Source organism: Sesamum indicum, linkage group LG3, assembly GCF_000512975.1.
Source record: "Sesamum indicum cultivar Zhongzhi No. 13 linkage group LG3, S_indicum_v1.0, whole genome shotgun sequence".
Classification (NCBI taxonomy): Eukaryota; Viridiplantae; Streptophyta; class Magnoliopsida; order Lamiales; family Pedaliaceae; genus Sesamum; species Sesamum indicum.
The window spans coordinates 14,261,344-14,284,848 of record NC_026147.1 but is presented as its reverse complement, the minus strand read 5'-3'; the positions used below and the strand labels follow the sequence as shown (position 1 = coordinate 14,284,848).

General features: G+C 33.8%; 3 protein-coding genes across 3 annotated transcripts; all 3 read left to right on the top strand.

Moving 5' to 3' along the window:
- On the top strand, positions 6,347–8,618 carry LOC105158369 (adenine phosphoribosyltransferase 5). The gene is made up of 7 exons (XM_011075111.2): positions 6,347–6,582; positions 6,918–7,028; positions 7,321–7,413; positions 7,641–7,790; positions 7,883–7,941; positions 8,258–8,328; positions 8,489–8,618. The coding sequence occupies exons 1-6, from the start codon at positions 6,492–6,494 to the stop codon at positions 8,312–8,314; spliced, it is 561 nt and encodes a 186-aa protein (XP_011073413.1). The 5' UTR covers positions 6,347–6,491; the 3' UTR covers positions 8,315–8,328; positions 8,489–8,618.
- On the top strand, positions 10,324–13,558 carry LOC105158368. The gene is made up of 5 exons (XM_011075110.2): positions 10,324–10,750; positions 11,261–11,393; positions 12,273–12,493; positions 12,883–13,056; positions 13,289–13,558. The coding sequence occupies exons 1-5, from the start codon at positions 10,547–10,549 to the stop codon at positions 13,373–13,375; spliced, it is 819 nt and encodes a 272-aa protein (XP_011073412.1). The 5' UTR covers positions 10,324–10,546; the 3' UTR covers positions 13,376–13,558.
- On the top strand, positions 16,714–23,433 carry LOC105158367 (signal recognition particle 54 kDa protein 2). Its single transcript, XM_011075109.2, has 9 exons — positions 16,714–17,108; positions 19,007–19,106; positions 19,363–19,516; positions 20,505–20,655; positions 20,746–20,894; positions 21,655–21,755; positions 21,845–22,002; positions 22,584–22,698; positions 22,786–23,433. Exons 1-9 carry the CDS (start codon positions 16,878–16,880, stop codon positions 23,112–23,114), a joined length of 1,488 nt encoding a protein of 495 aa, XP_011073411.1. The 5' UTR covers positions 16,714–16,877; the 3' UTR covers positions 23,115–23,433.

Genomic DNA, 23,505 nt, shown 5'->3' with positions numbered 1-23,505 from the left:
AGAATGTAATCATCTCAATTAATTCGTCGTGAGTAGATCTTTGATAACTCTAACAGAAAAGGACTGATGATCATATCAACTAATGTAATTAATTAATTAATTAATTAATATTCTATGATAATCTTGAAATTATAATAAAATACATTGGATAAGTTTACCCTGGAAGCAAACAGGCCATAAAAATATTTAAATGTGATGAAGTGTACTTTGATGTAATCTAATTGATAAGAAAACGAAAAAATTTTCAGACAGATCAGACTGAATTAGTTACATAATAAGTGTAATTGCACTTATCATATGACCAATAACTCTATTTTAACATTACATCAATCATATGATAAGTATATTACAATTACTTTATGACATGTCGAGGATCTAGTCAGAGTAGCAGATTTGAGTTAGAATTATTTCATACAAGCATTATTTTTTAATGAGTCGATTCCAACAGAATCTGTCCATTGAAAAAAATCATAAAAAATGCATTCTGAAAGCAGCCCGTCTCATATAATTCAAAAATCTCTGTTACATTCGATATGTTGCTGACTGACAATAAAAAGTAGATTGCGTTTTATATTGAGATTCAAGAACCAATCATTATTAGCCTTCCAACATAAAGGTAAAAGGAAAAGATGAGATAGAAAAGTGTGTTATTTTAATGAAAGATGATCCCACAAGAATTGACTCAAACAAAAAGCCAACATCCCAAACTCATTCACTGGTGCTAATATGAATTTGTAAAAGCAGATGTTCTCTTCATGAGTTAATTACCATCTACCCCCCTACCCAATAAAACACACACTTCTTTTTTTTTTTTTTGGTAATTTACGTACAGCTAGTTTCTCTGAGTTTGTCGTATATAAATATGCTCTCATTATTTGAAATTACAAAATACTCCCTTTAAATGGAAAACGATTATATAGCTCTTAAATAATAAAATGAAAATTATTACTTTATTCTTCATTTTTTTTTAAAATAATATTTTAAAAAATTCTAAAAATGAATAAAGTAAATAATCTATAGAGCATATTAGTCTATAAAAAGATTTTTAATATTTTGTAAAGTATATGGAACTATAATTCATAATCTAGAAAGCATTTCGGTCAATTCACCATAAAAATTGGATAGAAGTCTAATGGAATGGACTCGTTGTTATACGGATGTTAGAATTAGGGGGTATTTGTGATTTCCTAAACATCTACAAAGGTTTTTATAATTATGTCAAACTTTAAGAAATGTGGTTGTAATTTTCCTCCTTTAATTTTCCTCCTTTTTTTTTTTACTGATCCGATTGCAATTATAATATAAATTTTATTTATAAAAAATCAATATGTGAATGATCATAATAGAATTATAAACTGATACCTACTATAATAATAGATCAATAACTACCATTAAAATAAACCACTAAGTAATATTTGTCCGAACAGAATGATTCTCCGACATTTTGGGCGATATGAAAATTTGTTGCCCGAACAGTGGTCGATCAACACTAAGTAATACAAAATAAGCTTCAATTTATGAATTGGAATACACTTAGGTCTTCAATTTATGAATAAGAACAGTGATTTGACTTCCAATAAGTCAGTAATAAATCAATTGATTGTAAATATCTATTTTAATTTTTTTTGTTAATATACAAATTCAGTAAATTTTGATTAACGGAGAGACATATTTGTTAGACGAAATCAAATTTAAAAAATAGTAGATATATTTTTTAAAATAAATTATAATTATATCAAATTTAAAATGAATTATATTCCCGATAAATAAATAGAAAAAAAGAGGGAAATTAAGGGGGGCTTGTTCCGAGTTAATGATCAGTCCACCACGCGTGCGCTTCAACAGTGTTGTACCTTCTCCTTGCGGGACCCTCTAGTACGAGGGAAATCACTTGAAGATTTTTGCCATCTGCTTACTACCCCATGATGCATCCTTCAACTCATCCAATCAATCACCGTAGACACGTTTGTTTTGTTTAAAACGCTATTTTCTTGACCAATTTTTTAATTTTCTTTTACAAGCACGCCAGCACTGACACACACTTAAAATTCGAATCGAAGAACTGATTTAAATATTAAATGTAAAATAATTCGAATGTCCTCTAACTCATTTATTATTGATCAGCATTAGCTCAAATAAAATTTTAAAAGAAAGTACTTTTTATAATTAAAATTCTAATTAAGCAAAGTAATACTTTTTTTAATTCTTTTATTATGCGTTATTAAATTACTTATTTTTTATTTATTCTAATTCAATGTATCTGAACTTATTATGATGCGTACGAGAAATTCACGGATCCGACTATCCTGGGCCGGAATATAATCCCTCAATTAAGAAGAAATTGAAATCTTGAATAAGGGACCTGCAAAAAACACGTTAGCACTATGACGCTCAAATTAGTGATCAATTTGAGAGGAAAAAAAAAGATAAGAATGTACAGGTAACGAATAATAATTCTAATTACTGGAGATATGATAATTGTAAAGCTATTGACAGTGAATTTCACCGAGGAAAGAGTCGTCCCCTTGCCTAGGGATATAAACATGTATTTATAGGAGAGGATCATTGGCAGGAGGGGGATGTTCTTGGTTCTGCTATTCCATAGAAGTTGGTTAGGGCAAGAGTCCTAGGTCGACAGAGAGCCCTGTTGACGAGGATTTTTAAATTTGTCAGGTATTTTTTAAATTCAGGTAAGCTTGATCAATCATTTCTCCTCTTGGGTTGACGAGGTTTAATGGGCCGATCCATGACTCGGGCCATCCTAGACATGTACATCACAAATTAAAAACACTATCAAGATCTAAATGATCGAGCCTATTTTTAAAATAAAATATTAATTTATTTAAATTTTTTGTTATATCTCATGTGATCCTTCGAGTGAATTTAAAAATAAAAATATATAAATTATAATTCAGAAATACTAAATTGAGTTGCTGAAATCCTCCAAAAACTTGTATTTTTTTTGTTTTCTCGATTCCTTATTATTATTATTTTGAAAAAGAAAGAAATATATGTCAAATACAAACAAGGTGTACATTAAGATGATAAAGTAGTGTATAAATTAAGCAAAGAGATAAGAAGGTTTGAAGGATCTTAATCTAAAGTCTCAACCAAGATTCACTACTTGAAGCTTATCTCTACCCTCCATGCTTCTTTAATTATTACTATTTCCCTCTTTTATTTATTAAAATATAGAATAAATCACAATAAGCTTTTCTGAAATGTGTTATAACTATGAGGATAATTTTACATTTATTTGAACTATACTCGTTTTTATATTTTATTATTGAATTTTTTTTATCAACTTTGTGAAATTTGCACTTTGCCAGATATGACCAAAATTTTTTATTAAAAAAAATCACATCTTGTACATATGTGAAAATATCACATTTGCACTGCATGTGATTTTTTTTCAATAAAAATTTTGACTGAAAAATAATTATAAATAACAAAGTACAAAAATTTGTAAAGTTGAGATTGTAAGTTGATAAAAAAAAAAAAAGTTTAGATGCAGGGGTACAAAAGCGGTCATAGTTCTAATGGCAAAATGCAATTAACTCTAATTATAAATACCTCATTGTTGTTTAAAAAATTATAAATACTCAATAAAATTAATGATCGTGGAATACAAAAATATTCTCTCGTGACAACCCATCGTAGAAATGTTTATTAAACGATCATTAATTTTATAAGGTATTTATAATTTTTTAATTAATAAAAATATTTATAATTATGAGAAATCTTGACGAAATTCGTTAATAATTTAAAATATATGAATGATATATGCTAAATGTAGAAATTTCATGTAAATTCAATTGGATAAGTATCTAAGTTGGTTTCAAATTATTAAATAAGCTATAATGATGACCCGATTTTTTTTTCTTTATAAAATTATCGTCGTTAACAATTTACAAATTTTATGATTCTTTTAATTCAAATATTTTAAAAGCTTACTTTAAAGTTAAATCTCAATCTTTTTAAGTTTAAAACATTATCAAATGTTTAATAAAAACTTAACAAACATCCCATAAATCTACATTTTTATGTCACTTTATAAAATTAAAGAAAACATCAATTTCAATATATTAAAAAAAGCGAAAATAATAATTATTGCATGTGACGCATGTACACGGTACAGTATACCTGATCTGAAATTCAAAATCGACGATGTCCCCTATCACGCAATCAGAAGCGCGCAACGTTCAAAAGAAGAATATCTGAAAGTGATCTGACCGCAATCGGAGTGGGCCCATGCGAGATAGATCTGCGAGAGTGAGGTCACCTGATTAGACGTAGCCACGTCACCAGCTAGGCAGGGACCACCGTAATCCCGGATCTCCTCCACCTGCCACTTTGATTCTCTGCCAATTAGCACTCAGGAGCCGTAATTCTCTTCGCAAATTACTTTACTGCCCTTGCATGTGCTACCAGTCCCAGACGTTTATTTTGGGGATAATTATGTATAACTCTATGTAGTTTATAAAATTATATCTAATATTTTTAATATTTATTTAATTAAAATATTTATATAAATTTTAAAAAATCATTTTTTTTATTTACGTGTTACCATCAGTTAAATAATTTTTTTTTGATATTTATATACAGATTAAATGAAAATTTATATTTATTCTAATTAATTTACTATTGACTTATGTGAGGTATATTTTTGCTCTTATAAGATTAATTTGATCATAAAAAATATATTTAATTTATAATAAATCAGTAATAAACTAATTAGAGATATTAACAAATTTTATAAATTTTGTCTAACAGATAAATTAGTTTTTTAGACGAAAACAGAGTAACTAAATATAATTTTTTGAATCACAGATATTTACGTATAATTACACAAAATCTCAATGGAGGGCCATGTAATTATCCTTTTATTTTATAATAAATGTAATCAAAGTCTTAAAATATTGTATACATAAAAGAATACAAAAAATCTAGAACATTCTTTTCTAGCAAAAAAAAAAAAAAAAACTTATTTTTGAAATTTTCAGATATCTGTTGGAAAAATTTTAGTTCTACATTAAGACTCATAATACCTTATAAAATATTTCCAAAAATGTACATTTGGCATTCTCTCAATTGTCAATTTTATATAAATTTTTATGTGAAAATGAAAGTATATTTCAATTAATTAATAAAATTATATTTTTATTATTAGTAATTTCAAATTATTATTATTATTATTTTTATCTAAATGACATTAAATAGTTATATCTTTTATTGAGTTAAAATTATTACTGATGTCATGTCAAATATTATAACAAAAATATATAATTAGACTATAGAATTAATGATTGAAAACAATTTCCATGTATGTAAATATATATTATAAAAAAGTGATGGTCTAAAAGGGAATGTTATTAAAATAATTTTCCATAAAAATACATATAAATAAACAAGTTATTGAAAATCGAGGATGAAACAATATATTGATTTTGGCCTTTATTCTTTTACTAAAACAATTAAGTATTTTAATATAAAATTAAATTAATATATTCATCATAAATATCAATGCATCATTGTTTTTAACAAGTAAAAAATAAAAATATCCACAATAATACAAAATAAGACAAATTCATCTATCAACACTTAAAAAATCGAGACATAAAACACAGGTATATTTGAGACCCGCCCCACTTCATTTTGATAGAACCCAAACTCAGATCCATCTCATATAAAAACCCACCTTGCCTCGGTTGTTATGCCAAATTTTCTAATAATAAATATTTTCTTAAATTAAATTATCTGGCATGACTCATGTAGAAGAATAAAAAAAATGGGAATGTCTATACTTGCTAACTGATCAATTCACATGTTTTTCTTTTATAAATATTATTTTTTAAAATTTAATTGTCATAACCACTAAATATTTAATACATAGTGTATGAAATATAAGCAAAATACATTATTAATTATTCAAAATACAGATATCATTCATACTCATTTTTAAATATGTGAATGAGTGAATAAATACTAAAAATTACTAAATTTTAAAAATAAATAAATTATTAATAATAATTATTATATTCAAATTTGAGTGCGGGACAAATTCGGCCCGAAACTCGGGCCAGGGTTCACACAAATGAAACCCATATTTACGTGGATCCGGATCCATTGCCATGCATAAGCAATAACGCCTTCAAGTTCCCAGTTCCCAGTTCCCACCAAAAGCATCGGATGCCAGCCTTTTCTCAGTAAATACAAAAAATTAAAATAGTATATCCCCAAGAACAAAAAAGTGTTAAAAGAAAAGGAAAAATAATTAAAAAAAAGGGTTGATGTATAAATAATAGGAGCAGTGAGCACTTGGATCTTCCTCAGTGGAGCTTTTGCCACCAACCCCCAAGATACAGTCTTTAATAATACACCAATTACAACTTCTCTCTCTCTCTCCCTCTCTTCCACTCTTTTCTCACTCCTCACCCCGAGAGATAACAAGAACACAGAGCAAAAATCAAGAAATAGTGAAAAGAGAAAAGATGTTTGCAGCAGAGAATGGTTTAAGGGGTGACCCAAGATTAAAGGCCATTTCTGATGCCATTAGCGTTGTGCCCAACTTCCCCAAACCAGGTTTTTTACACAAAGATTTAGTCTTTTAGACTTTCATTTTTTCTGTCACTTGTACACACTTTTTGAGTTGAAATTTTTGTGTCTGTGCATGTTTGATGTTGTGGTTGACAAGTCTTTGGAGAAATTTATTGAAAAATTAGCAAGTTTGATATACTTGTTGTGTGATTATATATTTATTTTTTTAATTATACACCAATCCAACGTTTTATTGCGTATTGCATTTGAGGCATAATTAGTTCAGGTCCGACAAAACTGGACTAGAATTTCTGAAATATATGTTGTTGGGTTGTGTTTAATATTGTGTATTCTTGTACCTTTTTGGTTGTCTTGGGCAGGTATCATGTTTCAGGACATTACAACACTTGTCTCTGATCACAAGGTCTTCAAGCACACTGTTGATATCTTTGTGGAGAGATACAGGGACATGGGCATCTCTGTTGTTGCTGGTACTCTGTTCTTTCTTACCCTGTAGTTGTTGTAATAATATGAACCGGGTTGTTCTTCTCCAAGGTTCTGCACTTTTCTTGAATTTGATTGAACTTTACGTATCTGTCTGGAAAGATTATTTCAGACAAGTTTGGGTGGAAAAGGAATTTCGTTTTCTTGCCTTTATAAGTTAACTCTTGATTACAAAAGTTGTACTGGGCAACCAGCTTAACTTTTTGCCAACTTTTAATCAGAGTGATTAGGGGTGGTACAATGCTTACTCGACGTGCTTTTGGCTGAATCTTGTCGTAGGTGTCGAAGCGAGAGGCTTTATATTTGCCCCTCCAATTGCGTTGGCAATCGGTGCCAAATTTGTCCCTCTGCGTAAACCGGGGAAGCTGCCTGGTAAAAGTTTCTATTTTGACTTGAAATTTTGGTGTTCTAGCCTTATAAGACATGATTTTGGTGAAAATTGGTAACTTTGTAGCCAATTCAATAGCCCGAATACAAAATCCAGAAGTTGGCTTTATTTAAGTTGTGAAGTTCTTAAACAGGAACTGCTATTGCTATAGAGATTCATATGCATTTGCTTTGTCTAGTGTATGAACATTATGGATTTTGTATTTGTCCAGGTGAAGTTATTTCTGAAGCATACGAGCTCGAATACGGTAGTGATTGTTTGGAAATGCGAGTGGGTGCTGTAAAACAAGGCGAACGTGCATTGGTAGTCGATGATTTAGTGGCAACGGGAGGGACCCTCTCTGCTGCCATAAGGCTTTTGGGTGAGGTCCCAAAATTGTTAATGTTGTTTCCATTTCGAATCATTATGATACATATTGCTTCAGACTCACTTTGATGGTTCTTATTTGTCTAGAATGTGTCGGTGCTGAGGTTATCGAGTGTGCATGTGTTATTGGATTGCCAGAGGTAAAGGTAACTACAATGATTCTACTCCTAGTGACATTGTTGTTCTATTGTAACATGATCAATCATTGGACTTGTTGGGCAGACACCATAGGATTCGAAAGAACTAAAATGTAATGAATGAACAGACTGGGCTTATGGATACATAAGCAGTAATAAATAGTCAAGCGCCCGAACTTCATATGATGGTACTTGTCTTAACATGGGAAACGCTGTTCTGATCTACTCATCTTTGGAAGTGCAGCTGATAAATCTTTTTATGTTATGTTTTCTCCAGAAGTAAGTTCGATTCTGGTAACATAACACATTGTCTCTTCTTTTACAGGGACGGCGATTGTTGGATGCAAAACCATTATATGTCTTGGTGGAACCTCGTCAATAGAACTTCAATTTCTGGTACCTCAGACGCACTTATGTCCTAATCTTTCTGTCCGTCGGGCATCCTAGATATTATTGCTCGACTCACAATTATAACTTGTCACAAATGAAAATTTACTGCAAAATAGTCTTTAAGCAACTTCGTCTGACATCTCAATTTCATTTCTGCTCATATCAGAGCCGGAGGGGACTTGAGACAAGTACATTGTGTGAAGCGGATGCTGACAGCTCATGAGTTTGTGGGGGGAGTTCTGTCGAATTTTACCGGCATTGCATATAAAGAGTGGTCATGCAAAGAGTTCTGTCGATATTTGTGTCCCACGTCTCATCCATCCTTTGCTTTCGATCAACTTAGCCAGAACTTCTCGGCGGAAATAGTTTTTTCTCGGCCATTTACGTTTTCTTTTCTACGAGGTTTAGTTCCTCCCTTGTACTCAATTTGTGTATTAAAATTACATTTTATCAGTTTGGTGCATAGTGCATTAGGTTTCATGTGTTCATAAATTTTAAGATAATTACACTATCATCTCCTAAAATTTGGTATAGTTACACATAAACTCTTTGTAATTTGAAAAATTACATCTAACATTCTTAAAGTTTGCTTCCGTCAAACAAATAAGTCTTATTTTGGTTAGAATTTACTGAATTCACTGATATTAACAAAAAAATTGCATAAAAACTGATATTTATCCTCGATTGACTTATTACTAATTTAATGCAGGTCAATTTTTTTTTTCAGATTACACTACTCTTATAATGGTGAAAATATATCTCCTCACATGCATTAATGCGTGAAGACGTCTGAGAGTAATTTGATTATAAAAAGATTTATTTGGCCTGCAATAAGTCAGTAATAAGTCAATCGGGGGGAATATAAATTTTTTTTTTCTGTTTTTTTGTTAATATCGGCAAATTCGATGAATTTTGACAAACAAAATAACTTATTTGTAAGACGAAAACAAATCTTACGGGTCTTAGATGTAATTTCTCAAATCACAAGAAATCTACCAAACTTCAGGGAAAAAGAGTGTAATTATCCTAAATTTTATGAAACATATTGGATATAAATTAACTAGTTTTAAAATACATAAATATGAAAAATTGGACCCAGTTCGATCAAATTCAATTCATTCACTATGTTTACATTCCATGATCTATTATTTGTTTACGTAAATCATCCATGTATGTTTGGATGATTATATACACAAACCACCTCTGTGCTTTGAAGAATTACACTTACACTCCCTGAGATAAAGGTGATTCTATAAACATACCCCGATTAAGGCGGATATCCCGTGTATTGCAGGTGAGTAAACAAGGCCTTAGTGGATCCACGCCAATTTGATTTGAACAATAAATTTGGTCTATTTGACACTTACAGTGTGATTAATTAAATTTGAGCAAATTTGATTTGAATAATACATATATGCATATGTAATTTTTTTTATAAAAATGATCAAAATTTGTTTCAAGATTTACAGCTGAATATGAGTTTTATGTTTACACGTTTGCAAACATAATCATGCTGAAGAATCAACGTAAAATTGCCTTTGAATTAGACTCGTGCTAAATGGGGCCTTGATTAATATTATATTTTATATACAAATAATAACAATTTTATACACATAATGTATTTATAAATTTGAATGTTTTATGTTGATGGTACAATGTCAATCTTTTAACTTTTTAATTCGAAAAAGATTTTATTCTTTTATTTCATCTCAAGTCGTTGATTGATTTCGAAATATTGTTATACTATATATCGAATACTATAATAATTTACTATTTATTTTAGAGACATTGCTGTATTTAAAAAAATAAATACTGAAAAACATTTTGTTAAATTTGAACCACATGTTCAAATGCGATTCTTGCCAGATTATTGGCGTGAACTTTAAATCGCGGATCGGTGGTAAGGCGATTATAATGAGTATCTACGCTCTACGAGGCGCGTGCAAACTGTTGAAGTTTCTCAACTCCCAACCGCTATAAATACCTCCGTCCGCCGAATGAAACCAAACGCTTCTCCAGAAAGAAAGGCGGAGATAGAAGAAAAGTACGTCTCGACCTCGAAGGAAAGCTTGGAATCTCCAATTGCATCCCTCAAAACCCTAACCTTAGTTCCTGATTCGATATACTTTTTTTTACTTGAATTTCGGAAGAACGAATAATCTGACTGTGAGAGATAAAATTTGTTGAGCTAAATCAATTTTTTTAAAGTATTATAATTATAATAATGTCTGCAATAGTGTGTGGAAAGAGATCGTTCTTCGATGAAACAGAATCCGCGGCGGCGTCGCCGACGTCTGCATCGCCTCCGGCCTACAAGAGGTTCCGGTGCTCTTCATCCACTTCACCGGTCCGGTTTACTTACTCGCCGCCGGTACAAGCGAGTCCGGTTGATCGGCTTAAGGCTTTGTTTCCTGATTTGGAATTTCAGGTAAATGTTACCCTTCATGTGGAGCTTTTATGCTGGGTTTATGAATTCTGTGGAGATTAGGGCTCGGTGGACCTGAATTGTTCATGGACTATTTCGTTTGTCTACTAGAGATGATTAATTTTAGTTAGCGTTTTCTTGGACACTAGGGTTTAGCGTTTATTGCCAAATTCTACTCTTGTGCATAAGATGAATTTATTTATATATGAATTGGTAACTCCGCTGAAATTTGTTTGATTGGGGAGGTGAATTCTCATATAGCTTTCCAGATCGGGAAGGTGAATTCTCATATGCCTTTGCAGCTGTTGGTTACTATCAGGGATCATAAACCTGTTCTTTTTAAAAAAATAACTCTATTGTTTAATTGCCTGGTTGTTGGCCTTTGTGATTGCTGCTTTGGCGATTATTTTTGCTAACTTTATTCCATAAATAAATTTGCTAAAATTATTTTTCTTCTGCTTCCCCTTGCTCAAGAAGTTTACTGCCATCTCATCATTTTCGTAACTATTTCAGCTTCTAGAGAAAGCTTTAGAAGAGTCTGGAAATGACTTGGATTTGGCTATTAAGAGCCTTCACGAGCTTTGTCTTCAATATTCAGAGGGCAACTCAGACTCCACTGCTGAAGAAAATGAGATTATGGGAAAAGGTATGTCTTTACATTGCATGGACAAAACAAGGGCATACATAGCTTGATATTTGGGGTTCTATCCTACTCGCGTGTCGTTTTCTACGCGTGTCATTGTAATTGTCTGGTTCATTTATTACACTGTTTTTCTAAGACAGGTTTTTTCATCCATATCTGTCTCATTATTGCACATTTGATGTATTTATTCTGATATATGATTCAGTTGACTTACTCTAATTGCATACATGGGATTAATTCATGTCGAGAGTTCTATTACGTGAGTTTATCCATCTTGACAAGTGTTTTAGAGCCACGACTGGTTCACCGGGTAACTATTAGATAAAAGATAAGGATCCCTGGAATTAGCGGATGGATGATTGGATCAGTTTGAATATAGAGAACATTCTTCTGCATCTATAATATATTCATCAGATCTGTCTGAACTAAGCTTCGAGCTGCACAGCAGCATTTCGTTGAGGGAGGGTAAGGACTAAAATTATTCTACCGATTGGAAGCAAAGTGCCTTTGGGATATCATAAAAAATGGTTAACAGTAGCTTTGAAGCTCTACCAAAAGAAATACTTTGTTAGTAGTGCACGTTCATGTGAAAAGATCGGCATGCCAAAGGTTTCATGACCTGGCATGTTAGTTAACTTGCCATTATTTGGTCTCAGATGAATGGTTTTTGGAAGAAGCTTCCAATTTTGCTAGTTAGTTTTAATGTTTTGATGTTTATGCCAATAATGCTTAGAGGAAATTGTATGTTGTCCTTATTCACCATACTGCTAATTAGTCCTCAACCCCAACTGTTGACCTGGTCTTGCGTAAATGCTTGTTAGCTTTCTATTTTTATTGCAGATTTTGACATATGTGGTAACTATGATGATGCATAACTGGCAGGTGAAATGCCAACAGGTGGGGATACAGTTCCTCTGCAGGAGCCTCAGGTCCAGAACAACCTGCCTTCAGATGGGGCGGAATGGGTGGATTTGCTTGTGAAGGAGATGATGCATGCTACTAGTATTGATGATGCAAGAGGCCGTGCTGCCAGCGTATTGGAGAGTTTGGAGAAATCCATAAGCTCTCGGGCTAGTGTTGAGGCAGCTCAAAATTTTCACAAGGTTGGGATTCATTCTTTGCCTCAATTATCTATTTGATTTTAAAGTGTTAAAAAATTGTAGATGGCAGTAGATGCTGCTGGAAAGATTTGCTGTTATAATCAGTCCAATTTGAATGAAAGCTGCAAGTTTGAACATATATCGTACCTTGACAGATATGGTGGGTGAAGTTTGTGATGTGCCGCTTGGCCCACTTCATGAACTATGCAATAAACATATTAAGTTCTTCTTAATGGAGAAAATATGTTTTTGAATTTGGTGTACGTAAGTGGTCAGCGGAAGAAAATATTGTTGTTGGTTTTGCACTACCAGCAAAGCATGAATTTATTTCTTGTGAAGCGAAGAGTCCAATCCTATATTGTGTGTTTACAGTTGTCTTCTTATTCTTCTAGGAAAATGTGATGCTGAAGGAACACATTGAGACACTTCTTCGAGATAATGTCATCCTTAAACGTGCTGTAGCCATCCAGCATGAACGGCAAAAGGAGAATGATGAGAGAACCCAAGAGGTGCAGCAACTGAAGCAGTTGGTGGTTCTGTATCAGGAGCAGTTGCGAACACTTGAGGTTGGTGCATTAACTTCACATAGATTTTGTCTTTGGGAATTTGGTTCTTGGCTGCTTACAACTCCGCTCATTATATTTTGTCAGTTACATGATCAATTAAAAGAGATGACTGCAAAAGCATATAAATACGACTACTATTCCCATATAAATAATTGGAAGAAAATTTACAGGTTTAAGCTCCATCTGAGATAATAACCTAGTAAATCTCTTGGCTGGATTGCTGTTCCTGCAGGTGAACAACTATGCGTTGACTTTGCATTTGCGTCAGGCTCAGCAGAGCAACTCCATCCCAGGACGTTTCCATCCAGATGTATTCTAAATTTCAGGTGATCGTCAGTTCGTGTGCTGCAATAGCTGCTGCTAGATTTTATATAGGTTGTGCCACAAAATGTTTAATACAAAAGTTATGCATGTTGTAAAAACTTTGATCTTTATGTGAAGCATTACCTCAAGGACTGGGGTCATGTCAAAAGTTATGCAAGTAATTTATGCTTGTGTCTTCCTTTTTGGTGCTGTCTTGTGATTTTCTCTTGCTTCTACGGGTTGGCTGTTTTTACTTCGATATATTTGCTTGTCTCTCTTCTAGCCTGGTTAGAGCCCAGCTGTCATAGGATGGCATGTGGTGTAACAAGCACCGTTATAAGTCCACTGGATCGTTGTCTGAAATTGTGCATGTAAGCTTCTCTTGGCATTGCCAAAATTTGGCCAGTTTTCTTGATGGGTCAGCGCTGCCAAGTTCCTATTCGTATTGTGACTGGGGATTTGTGAGGCTTTCCCACTGCTATTGCTTTTGGTGTTCAAAATTCTGTTCATGCTGGAGCTTTGGCCTTCTTTCCACATTGATAGAAATTCAGATGGAGTCGAAATAAGGCAACTCAAGAGTTCTCTGGCACCTTGCAGTTGGCTGAACGGTTCTCCTTTGGGGCGGCCCATGTGTAGGGTGCATAAATCCAGTGCATTCTAACGACGGTTCAAAAAGATCCTAAAATTCCCACAAACGCATTATCCTTTTTTATTTTTTTAATCCAACAGTTTCTATGTTACAAAAACAAAGAGAAACTCATTAAAAAGAAACTAGAATAGCTAGTGTGGTCTTGTCCATGACTACCTTTTTACAATTTTTAAAAATAACGTAAAATGCTCGTCATGTTCCCTAATGAATTCTCCAAAGTGTCCAAATCTGAAGTCTGGTTTCGTGGATGGCTTTTGTTGTATTATTTTGCGAGAGATTTATTCTGGTCTATCTGGGCAAAACTATATTTATGCCTATGTACGGTAAGAATGAATCATTTTTTATTAAGATGGTTTTATGCTTGATTTCTTTAACAATGTAAAAGCCATGTTGACGGGTAACTTATAAATACACTATAAGCAAGTCAAGGTTCTTTGGGCTTGACCTTTTGTGAACTAGCTAAATATTCTTGCACAACAAACATGAAAGGCCTCAACTTCCAAATTGATTGGTTTCATTTTGACGTCCAACTTTATTTCTCAACTTACAAAATGACTGATCTTTCATTTAGGGTTTGTTTATTATCCCATTAGATCTGATAGACCATTTGGAGGTGCGGTTGAAATTATTATGAGAAAAATTCCTCGTTTCAGTGGTTCAACTTGAGATTTTGAGGCAATTTATAGATAGCCTCTTCCATCTCCTGGAATAAGATTGGATGCTCATGAACTCTAAGGGTACTTATTCTCTAGAATTCCGCCTTCTTCGAGGATAGGACGGCCTCCTACGGACAAGGAGATCTTTTACGGATAAGATTGTCATCTTCGGATAGGGACATCTTCTACAGATAAGAGCACCCTTGAGACCTTGGCAAGGTGGTTGAGGCGATGTTCTTTTGCAATTAGAATCTCAATATCTTAAGGTCGGTACTCTAAGCTCTTGGCTGGAGGCGCCATATATCCATGCTAAGGTGTTGAAGCCATATCGACCACGTGGTTGACCTCTCTAACGTGGGTTGATGCGGATGCCCTCTTGGCGACCTAAGGAGGCTGTTTGCATGGGCTTGACTGTGGTTGAGCTTTCATGGTGGTTGGGGAATCTTAGGCCTGAGTGTCCTTCGTCCTCAACTTGGGCTACTTGGGCCCCTCTCTGGTTTAGTTGGTTTGTGGATACCACAAAATGATCCTAACCTTCCTCAAAATTTGGATAATTTGTTTCAGTATTCTTATAATTATATCCTAAAATTCACTATTTTTTTTCTCTCCTACCTCATTGCATTTTACTATTGTGCTTTTCATCCAACTCCGAGATCATCTATTTCCTTCTCTTCATATACATAGATAATAATCTGTGATTTAGGTAAGAGATTGCAATGAGCCCCAAGACAGTTCAATTCGGATAAGTGTTTGGGATATAAGAAAATAAGTAAATGTTAGATTTATTAAGAAATCCTCAGTTAAAACCTTTGGTACTTAAATAATCAGATACAAGATCGAGGGAAAAAATAAAAAATATTCTCTAAAAAACAGAGTGTAGGCTCTAGAGTATTTTTTAAGGTCAAATATCCATATTTATATACATCTACTTACCGAAATTTTAACTTTTCATTTGTTAAACAATCGACGACAATGATTCTAGATCATCAATCTGGCTTAGTGCGAGTGCCACCTAATTCGGATAGAAAGTGGTCAAATCAACATAATATTTTAACATTCTTTATTATACAAAAGCTCCTCTTATTATACTCCAATCACGGACTATGATGGAGTTAAGGTAACGGAATTCTGTGTGCACGGGGGCTTCACTTCTTGCATCATTTTTGAAGATAATGATTTTACATATTCGATCAGATTGCAGGCTGTTTGTCTTTGTGTATGCAGATTTCGTGAAATGTAATATTTGCTGAACAATTATGAGAAATAGTGAGAATTTGGAAAAAGCCCAATTGATGAGACAAAGCTGTTTAATGGTACTCCTCTTTGACCTTTGATTTTAAGGTTGCATTTTCAGATAGAAGGATTTGAGATTATTGATTTCAAATCTTTATTAATAAATTATGTAAATTTTTTTAAATAATTTTAAATTTGAAGGACTCAAATCCTTTATTTTTAATTTTGGACTATGTTTATTGAATATTGATGGATTTTAAATTGTGTCATTTGAAATCCTTTCGCTAAATTATTTTCTCAAATCCAAATCTATCAATCTATATGTATCCTATCAAATCCATCAATCCAAATGCATTATAAATTTATTTTGTGAGAATAACAATTTGCTTAGTAATAAAATGGCAAAAATGATATTTAAGGGCATCAATGTAATTACAATAATTGATCATAAAATTCATCATATAAAGTAAGCACTACATTATTCTACACAATCTTTTTTCCATCATTTAGCTAAATATTTTATAAATTTTATTTAGGATATATTATAATAAATATTTATAAAATTTATCATAATTATAAATACTTTATTATATTTAAAAAAATTATAAATATTCTCTTATTACAACTCGTATATTTATTAAAATATTTGTAGTTTTAGAAAGTATTTATAATTATAATAAATTCCGGAAAAGCTTATTATAATTTAGCATTTATCCCTCTCAAAAAAGGAAGTGGGCTTGCTACTTGACGTTGATTTGGGCTTAATGTACTATGTTTAAGTAATATTCTGGTCCAAAGTGTTGAAAGGCGGTCCATTTTCCGTTCGACGCCGTTTCGGTTGTTTATACCACACAGAAGACAGCTTTGATTCTCCAAATCCACCTCTCCTCTCCGGCGAACCCTCTCTACATCAAACCCGTCCGTCCGAACCCTAATCATAATTCAGTCCGTCCAGTGAGAATTACAAAGAATCAGCGAAGATGGTGCTCGCGCAGTTAGGGGGGAGCATTTCGCGTGCTCTTCAGCAGATGAGCAATGCGACGATTATTGACGAGAAGGTGCTCAATGATTGCCTCAACGAGATCACGCGCGCGCTTCTCCAAGCGGATGTGCAGTTCAAGCTCGTCCGCGATATGCAGGCTAATATCAAGAAAATCGTCAATCTTGATGATCTCGCCGCTGGTCATAATAAGCGCAAGATAATTCAACAGGTGAATAGAGGAAGTTTATTATTTGACGGTTGATTTGTCCAATTTGGGTGGGCAATTTTATACCGTTACTTATCTATTTGCTTCAGGAATTGAGGGCGTGGAAGAAATTTTAGTCCGAGAGATTAGTTTGGCACGCATGAACAGAATTAAAAATCTTGTTATTTGGAATTTTGGTATGAGGAAATTATCTGTCTGTTTTAATGAATTGGGAAAGTGAAAAATGGGGATATGCTAGAATGATGAAACAGGAGTCTCGCTTAATAATTACTTAGCTTTGTTTTTGAGATTTCTATTTATGATTATTTGTTAAATTTTGCCAAGAATTTGAGGATTTTGCGCTTCCCTTTTTTTTTTTTCCCCCGACTTGTGTTTCTGGGGGTGGGTTGGGTCATGGCATTGAATTAGAAACGGATTGGAGCGTAATTCGATTTCTGTTTCTGAGTTGACAGGTGGATGGTTTTAAGTGTGAGAAGATGAGGTTGTGAGTGATAGTTTCGTACATGTAGATTTAATTATTGTTTTCTTGATTGTGAAGAAAGAAGAGGGAAGTCATTTTGTTCTAAGTATTAGCCCAGAGTGGGACAATATAAATTGTTGAGATTGAAAATTTATAAATTTATGATTGTCCATAGACTTGCCCATGTGTGAATATGGATTTTGATACTGTTGTTGATCTGATTAATTTCTAATTTTTTTGTTATTTTCTAAGACTTGCTGATGTTGGGTTGTTTCCTATTTGAAGATACTTCTTATATTGGTTTAGTTTTCTGAAAATTGTGTTGCATGTGATGAGTGCAGCTCTCACATGCCAATTTCTTGAACTCTTGGTCATGGTAGATGGAGTTTAGAGTATAATTTTGATTGTTGCTTGCTGGTCATTATAAGCATTGTGTAATTTGATGTAAGAGTGACATGGGAAAAGCATTTCCAAAGATGTTAACATGATATATATATATATATATATATATGTAATATAGGCTGCTGAAAACTTACTGGGTTTGCTCTATTTTTGTTCCAAATAAATTTCAGTTGGTTCCTAATAAAAATTGTAGTTCACTTATTGTTTCCCCTTAAGATTTTTTATCAGGTAAAAATCAGAGAAAATTAGAGGGATTTTCAATCTAACATTTTGTTCGTTGGAAAACAGTTACTAGATATGGCAGGATGGTTGCTGAAATTAAGTTCTGTATCCTATTGTATAGAAATATAGGCTTGAATTCTATTGTATAGAGTCTAAGTTGAGGTTTCTAATGTGATTTAGGACAAGAATATCTAAAAAATTAGCTGGGAACTCTATTAGTGTCCTTCAATCTATAGAGAGCATAATTGATACTTGATGGTCGGAAGAATAATATTGGGGCCTTAAATTATTATTGGTTGTAAGAATTAAAAGCAGCACCAAATAATTGCAAAATCTCATTTTCAACTTCTTCCATCTTGGAAGTTTCACTGCATAATCTAAGGAAGTTTCTGTAGCAAACATGGGAATTCTATTTTTCAAATGTTCTTTCTGTATGAATCATTAACTAATTAGGAGTATAGATATTCAAAATTGCTTAGAAGTTTTGGTTTGAGAAATACCAGCATTGAGACCTGTCTCAAATCCCCATGAATTTTGCCCCAATCTCAGTATCTATGTATTGCGTGTACTTGGTCATATATAAGCTAATTGGTTTGCTTAAAGCCACTTAGAATATAAGAATGTGAACGGCACGTGCATGAGTATGTGAGCTTGTGATCGTATCTGCTCATGTTAAAATTACCGTTTTACGGCTTTGGTGTGTTGTGTGATTATCACAAATTACTGTAGTACTGTTATTGGGCGCTGATTAAGTGTGTCCTGATTTCTCTATTCATACTTCTCTACTCTTGTTAGAAGCTTTCTGCTCTTTTTGTAGGCTATTTTTAACGAGCTGTGCAAGATATTGGATCCAGGGAAGCCTTCATTTACTCCAAAAAAAGGAAAAACTAGTGTTGTAATGTTTGTTGGTCTGCAAGGTAAGCTGCTATGATGACATGATGTTGATACTTCATGTTAGTCATTTTATTTGGATTTTATGTGGCATTCTGCTGGCTGAAAAGTCTATAATCTTGTTAATGGCGTTCATATTCTGGAATTGTGCGTTTAATGGACTCAAAATGAGATATTGCATATGCATAAAAGCTACAGATGCTATTGTTGTTGATTTATCCTCATGGCTTCCTTCTTATCTTTGAGTGAAAGGATTAATTGTTGACGCATACTTTTTTCTAGGATCGGGGAAAACAACGACATGTACAAAATACGCATACTACCACCAAAAAAAGGGCTGGAAACCTGCCCTGGTTTGTGCAGATACATTCAGAGCTGGTGCTTTTGACCAGTTGAAGCAGAATGCTACTAAAGCTAAAATACCTTTCTATGGAAGGTACCCCTTTTTTTCCCTATTATTTGTGGATTAGTTATTTCTTAGATCTACAAAATGTTGTCGTGAAAATCTCCTTATTATACATACTATTAATGAAATTTATTTTCCTGAGTAAATAGATGCTCCTACCTGCCATCTTGGATTAATTTTCCTGAAGGACCAAGTTATTGTGATGGAACTTCAATATAGTCACACAAATGACTCCAAGAATCAAGATAAATCAATATAGCTAGACCTTTTCCTGTTTAGGGGTTCTTTCTGTTCGGTCGGTGATGGGGGGATTAAGGGTACATAAAATACCGAATAATATGTGATTAGATGACAAAATAATTACTCTTTTACAGTTGCTACTGTGAGAGTTATGAGCAAAGTTGGAGATATGCTATGTTTATCTTTTCCTTGGTATGCAATGTGTTACTCGAGGAGACTATTTCCAGCATTTTCTATCTTTTTCCTTTTGTTTCCTTGTGTGGTTGTAGACTGAATGGAGATCAAGGCAACTTTAGGAAGTGACTTTGTGAGATATACACAGGGAATACTCTATGTCTCCTGTTTGCTGGCTTTTATTTGGTCTAAATGTGCATTGAGTTGGTGTTACAGGAAAATATGTGGAGTTGATTTTATATTAATTCAATCTACTATCAATTATTGTAGAGCATATCTAGATTTTTTACCCTTGTGGATAAAGCTTACTTGAATACGCTAAAGCATGGATGCTGATATGAAAAGAATGTGGCCTTTCTATGTGGACTATTTTGTAGGTAAAAAGAATTTGTTACTTCATCTACATCCCCACCACATCTCCTTTGGACAATGAATAATTTTCGATGTATATTTTCAAAAATCTTTGATCCAAATTTACAGAGTTTGCAGTCATTCTCAGTTTGTGGGATGGATAATTTTTTCATTCCTATTTGATGCTGCCGTTGTATACTGTAGATTATCTTGTTTTCCCTTATGAATTGTAAATTGATATACTCTGTAACAGCTACACGGAGTCAGATCCTGTTAGGATTGCAGTTGAAGGGGTTGAAAGATTTAAGAAGGAAAACTGTGATCTCATAATTGTAGATACCAGTGGACGTCACAAGCAGGAAGCAGCTCTTTTTGAAGAAATGCGTCAAGTTTCTGAAGCAACAGTACGTATTTCTGTTCACTACCTGGTATTTTTTCCCCCTATTTTGGAGTTTCTACTTATTAATGATTATGTTATCATTCAAATATTCCAGAAACCAGATCTTGTTATATTTGTCATGGATAGCAGTATTGGTCAAGCTGCCTTTGATCAAGCCCAAGCATTCAAGCAAAGTGTTGCTGTTGGAGCTGTGATTGTCACTAAAATGGATGGGCATGCTAAGGGAGGTGGCGCCCTGAGCGCGTAAGTTTAGAAAACAAATTTATTGAATTTCTCAAGTTAAATGGAGTGGCAACAAAACTGATGCACGCCAGCTCTCCTGATATGCGGTGGCACAGCCTCTACCCTGGAAGGGTTAGAGAAGTTCACTTGGCATCTGGCATCCCCTCTTTTATTGTATCAGGGGTAGGAGAATCTAATTTATTGCTGGTAAAGATTGCCGAGTCTTTTCAAGATGAAAATGGACACGATTCTGAGATCCGAGAGTTAAAAGTTTATGAGAGTATCTGATGCGATTGGATAAGATATATGGTTATCCATCTTCTATTCAACAATGATAGGAATCTGAGTAAACTCCTGGTTCAAAACATTGACCTTTAAATATATAGGTTGCATCACTTGATTATGTAGGATAGGCATGAAAGTAGGCTGATTTACAGAAAGGATTTAGATACACAGAAAAGTACCTGTTCTGTTAAGCTCTTTTATGGCTTCCAACTATAGTGACATCTATCCATGGAATATGGAATGCATCTTCATATCTTAAAAAATTGTTAAACAAGCAAGTAATGATTGGAAATAAGCCTTAACCAGGCGTGTCAGCAGTAAGTTGCACATGTGGCTGATGGAATGATGGCATCAAAGTTTGGAAGTATCTTTCCAGTTGTAGCTTTGGTTTTGCAGATGCATTGAAGTTTTCATTCACATACAGAATACTTACGTGGATTGCATACAAAAATCACCGTAGTGTGCTATCTGTTTGATCTTTCTACTCAATTTGCAGAGTTGCAGCAACAAAAAGTCCAGTCATATTTATTGGGACGGGTGAACATATGGATGAGTTTGAAGTATTTGATGTCAAACCATTTGTTAGCCGTCTTTTAGGTTTGCTACTCTGATCATAGTTGAGATAATTTGCTTACCACCTGTTGTTCAAATAAATAACATTAACGTTTCTCTATCTGCTTTGATAGGCATGGGTGACTGGTCTGGTTTCATGGACAAAATTCATGAAGTTGTTCCAATGGATCAGCAGCCTGAGCTCCTGCAGAAGCTTTCAGAAGGAAACTTTACTTTGAGGATTATGTATGAGCAATTTCAGAATATCCTTAAAATGGGTCCTATTGGTCAGGTCTGTCAGTTGCCTACCTATTTCCATGGAATTTTCTAGCCACTTGCTCTATTTTCTAGTTAGTCCATCATGCTATGATTTTTGTTGGTTAATCTACACCACTCCGTCTTTTAGTTCCCCAGCACTTTTTTGCTTCAATTTTCAATTGAGAAATATGCGGAATAATCTTTCCAAGCATGTTAAATGTTTTTCTTCAATTTGGTTCACAAGTTAAAATGCCTTATATATTGATGTTGCTGCACAAGGACAATCTTGGAAAGGATTACTTGCAACAGAAATTGTGTAAATGAAGGCCTGGTAATTAATGGACGGTGTGATTCTTGCTTTTAATATGGATTTATGACAGATATCAGATTATTTTCCTACTACCAATGTTTTGTGTCTGTTAGTTATATTGTACATAGTGGGAAAGAGATATTGGTATAAGCTATCTTTTTAATGGCTATATTTGATTTTGTGATAGTTTTCAGCTACCATTACTCCCTCGTGTCTGTTGCATAGTGCATGTGCATGTGGAGTTGGTAGGCAGTAGATTTTTGCTGTAGTTGCATAGTTTACTTAGACAACTTTTTCTTTTGTAGGTATTCTCCATGCTTCCAGGATTTAGCCAAGAGTTGATGCCGAAAGGCCGTGAAAAAGAAAGCCAGGCAAAGATTAAAAGATACATGACAATGATGGACTCAATGACTAATGAAGGCAAGTTTGTTACCAAGTAATTTGCTTGAATGTTTGATAAGTTAATTGTTTAAAGGCCGTACTCTAATTTACAAGTAAATATTGCAGAGCTGGACAGCACCAATCCCAAGCTCATGAATGAATCACGAATCATGCGGATAGCTAGGGGGTGCGGTCGTCCTGTGAGGGACGTAATGGAAATGTTGGAAGAGTACAAGCGGCTGGCCAAGATTTGGAGCAAGATGAAGGGACTTAAGATACCAAAGAAGGGAGAAATGAGTGCCTTATCACGAAACATGAATGCTCAGCACATGAGTAAAGTCCTGCCACCACAGATGCTGAAGCAGATTGGCGGGATGGGCGGCTTGCAGAACTTGATGAAGCAAATGGGTTCTGCTAAGGATATGATGGGTATGTTTGGCGGTGGGGAGAAGTAGATCTGGTCTTGTATAAATATAAGTGCAGAGAACAAGTAAAGTTCGTGTTCGAGCTTGTCAGAATTGTGGATTTGAGGGCTTCTGGCCTCCAAGCTGCTAATGACGCTTGTTAATAGCCAAAACAGATTTTGATGTCCAGAAAAGCTTGTCTTTCTATAACTTGAAAAATTACAGTTAAAGAACTGTCTGTTCTGTATTAGACAACTATTTATTTTTTGGGGAGAAAAAGGATCTTAGAGGAAATTGTATGCTTACATGTAAAAGAATCATTTATGATGACATCTTTTTCATTTATTTGACTTCTGATACCTGATCATGATATTGTTGAGAGTTCTTCAAGAACAATGTTTGGATCTCGTGGAAGAGGGATAAACCAATTATGATCTGTAAG

Excerpts from the sequence above, each read along its gene's own strand:
- LOC105158367 (XM_011075109.2), top strand. The coding sequence starts at position 16,878 with ATGGTGCTCGCGCAGTTAGGGGGGAGCATTTCGCGTGCTCTTCAGCAG. Across the intron at positions 20,656-20,745 it reads GTCAAGTTTCTGAAGCAACA|AAACCAGATCTTGTTATATT; the intron begins GTACGTATTTCT and ends CAAATATTCCAG. Across the intron at positions 21,756-21,844 it reads ATTTGTTAGCCGTCTTTTAG|GCATGGGTGACTGGTCTGGT; the intron begins GTTTGCTACTCT and ends CTGCTTTGATAG.
- LOC105158368 (XM_011075110.2), top strand. The coding sequence starts at position 10,547 with ATGTCTGCAATAGTGTGTGGAAAGAGATCGTTCTTCGATGAAACAGAA. Across the intron at positions 11,394-12,272 it reads AAATGAGATTATGGGAAAAG|GTGAAATGCCAACAGGTGGG; the intron begins GTATGTCTTTAC and ends CATAACTGGCAG. Across the intron at positions 12,494-12,882 it reads CAGCTCAAAATTTTCACAAG|GAAAATGTGATGCTGAAGGA; the intron begins GTTGGGATTCAT and ends TTATTCTTCTAG.
- LOC105158369 (XM_011075111.2), top strand. The coding sequence starts at position 6,492 with ATGTTTGCAGCAGAGAATGGTTTAAGGGGTGACCCAAGATTAAAGGCC. Across the intron at positions 7,414-7,640 it reads TAAACCGGGGAAGCTGCCTG|GTGAAGTTATTTCTGAAGCA; the intron begins GTAAAAGTTTCT and ends GTATTTGTCCAG. Across the intron at positions 7,791-7,882 it reads TGCTGCCATAAGGCTTTTGG|AATGTGTCGGTGCTGAGGTT; the intron begins GTGAGGTCCCAA and ends TTATTTGTCTAG.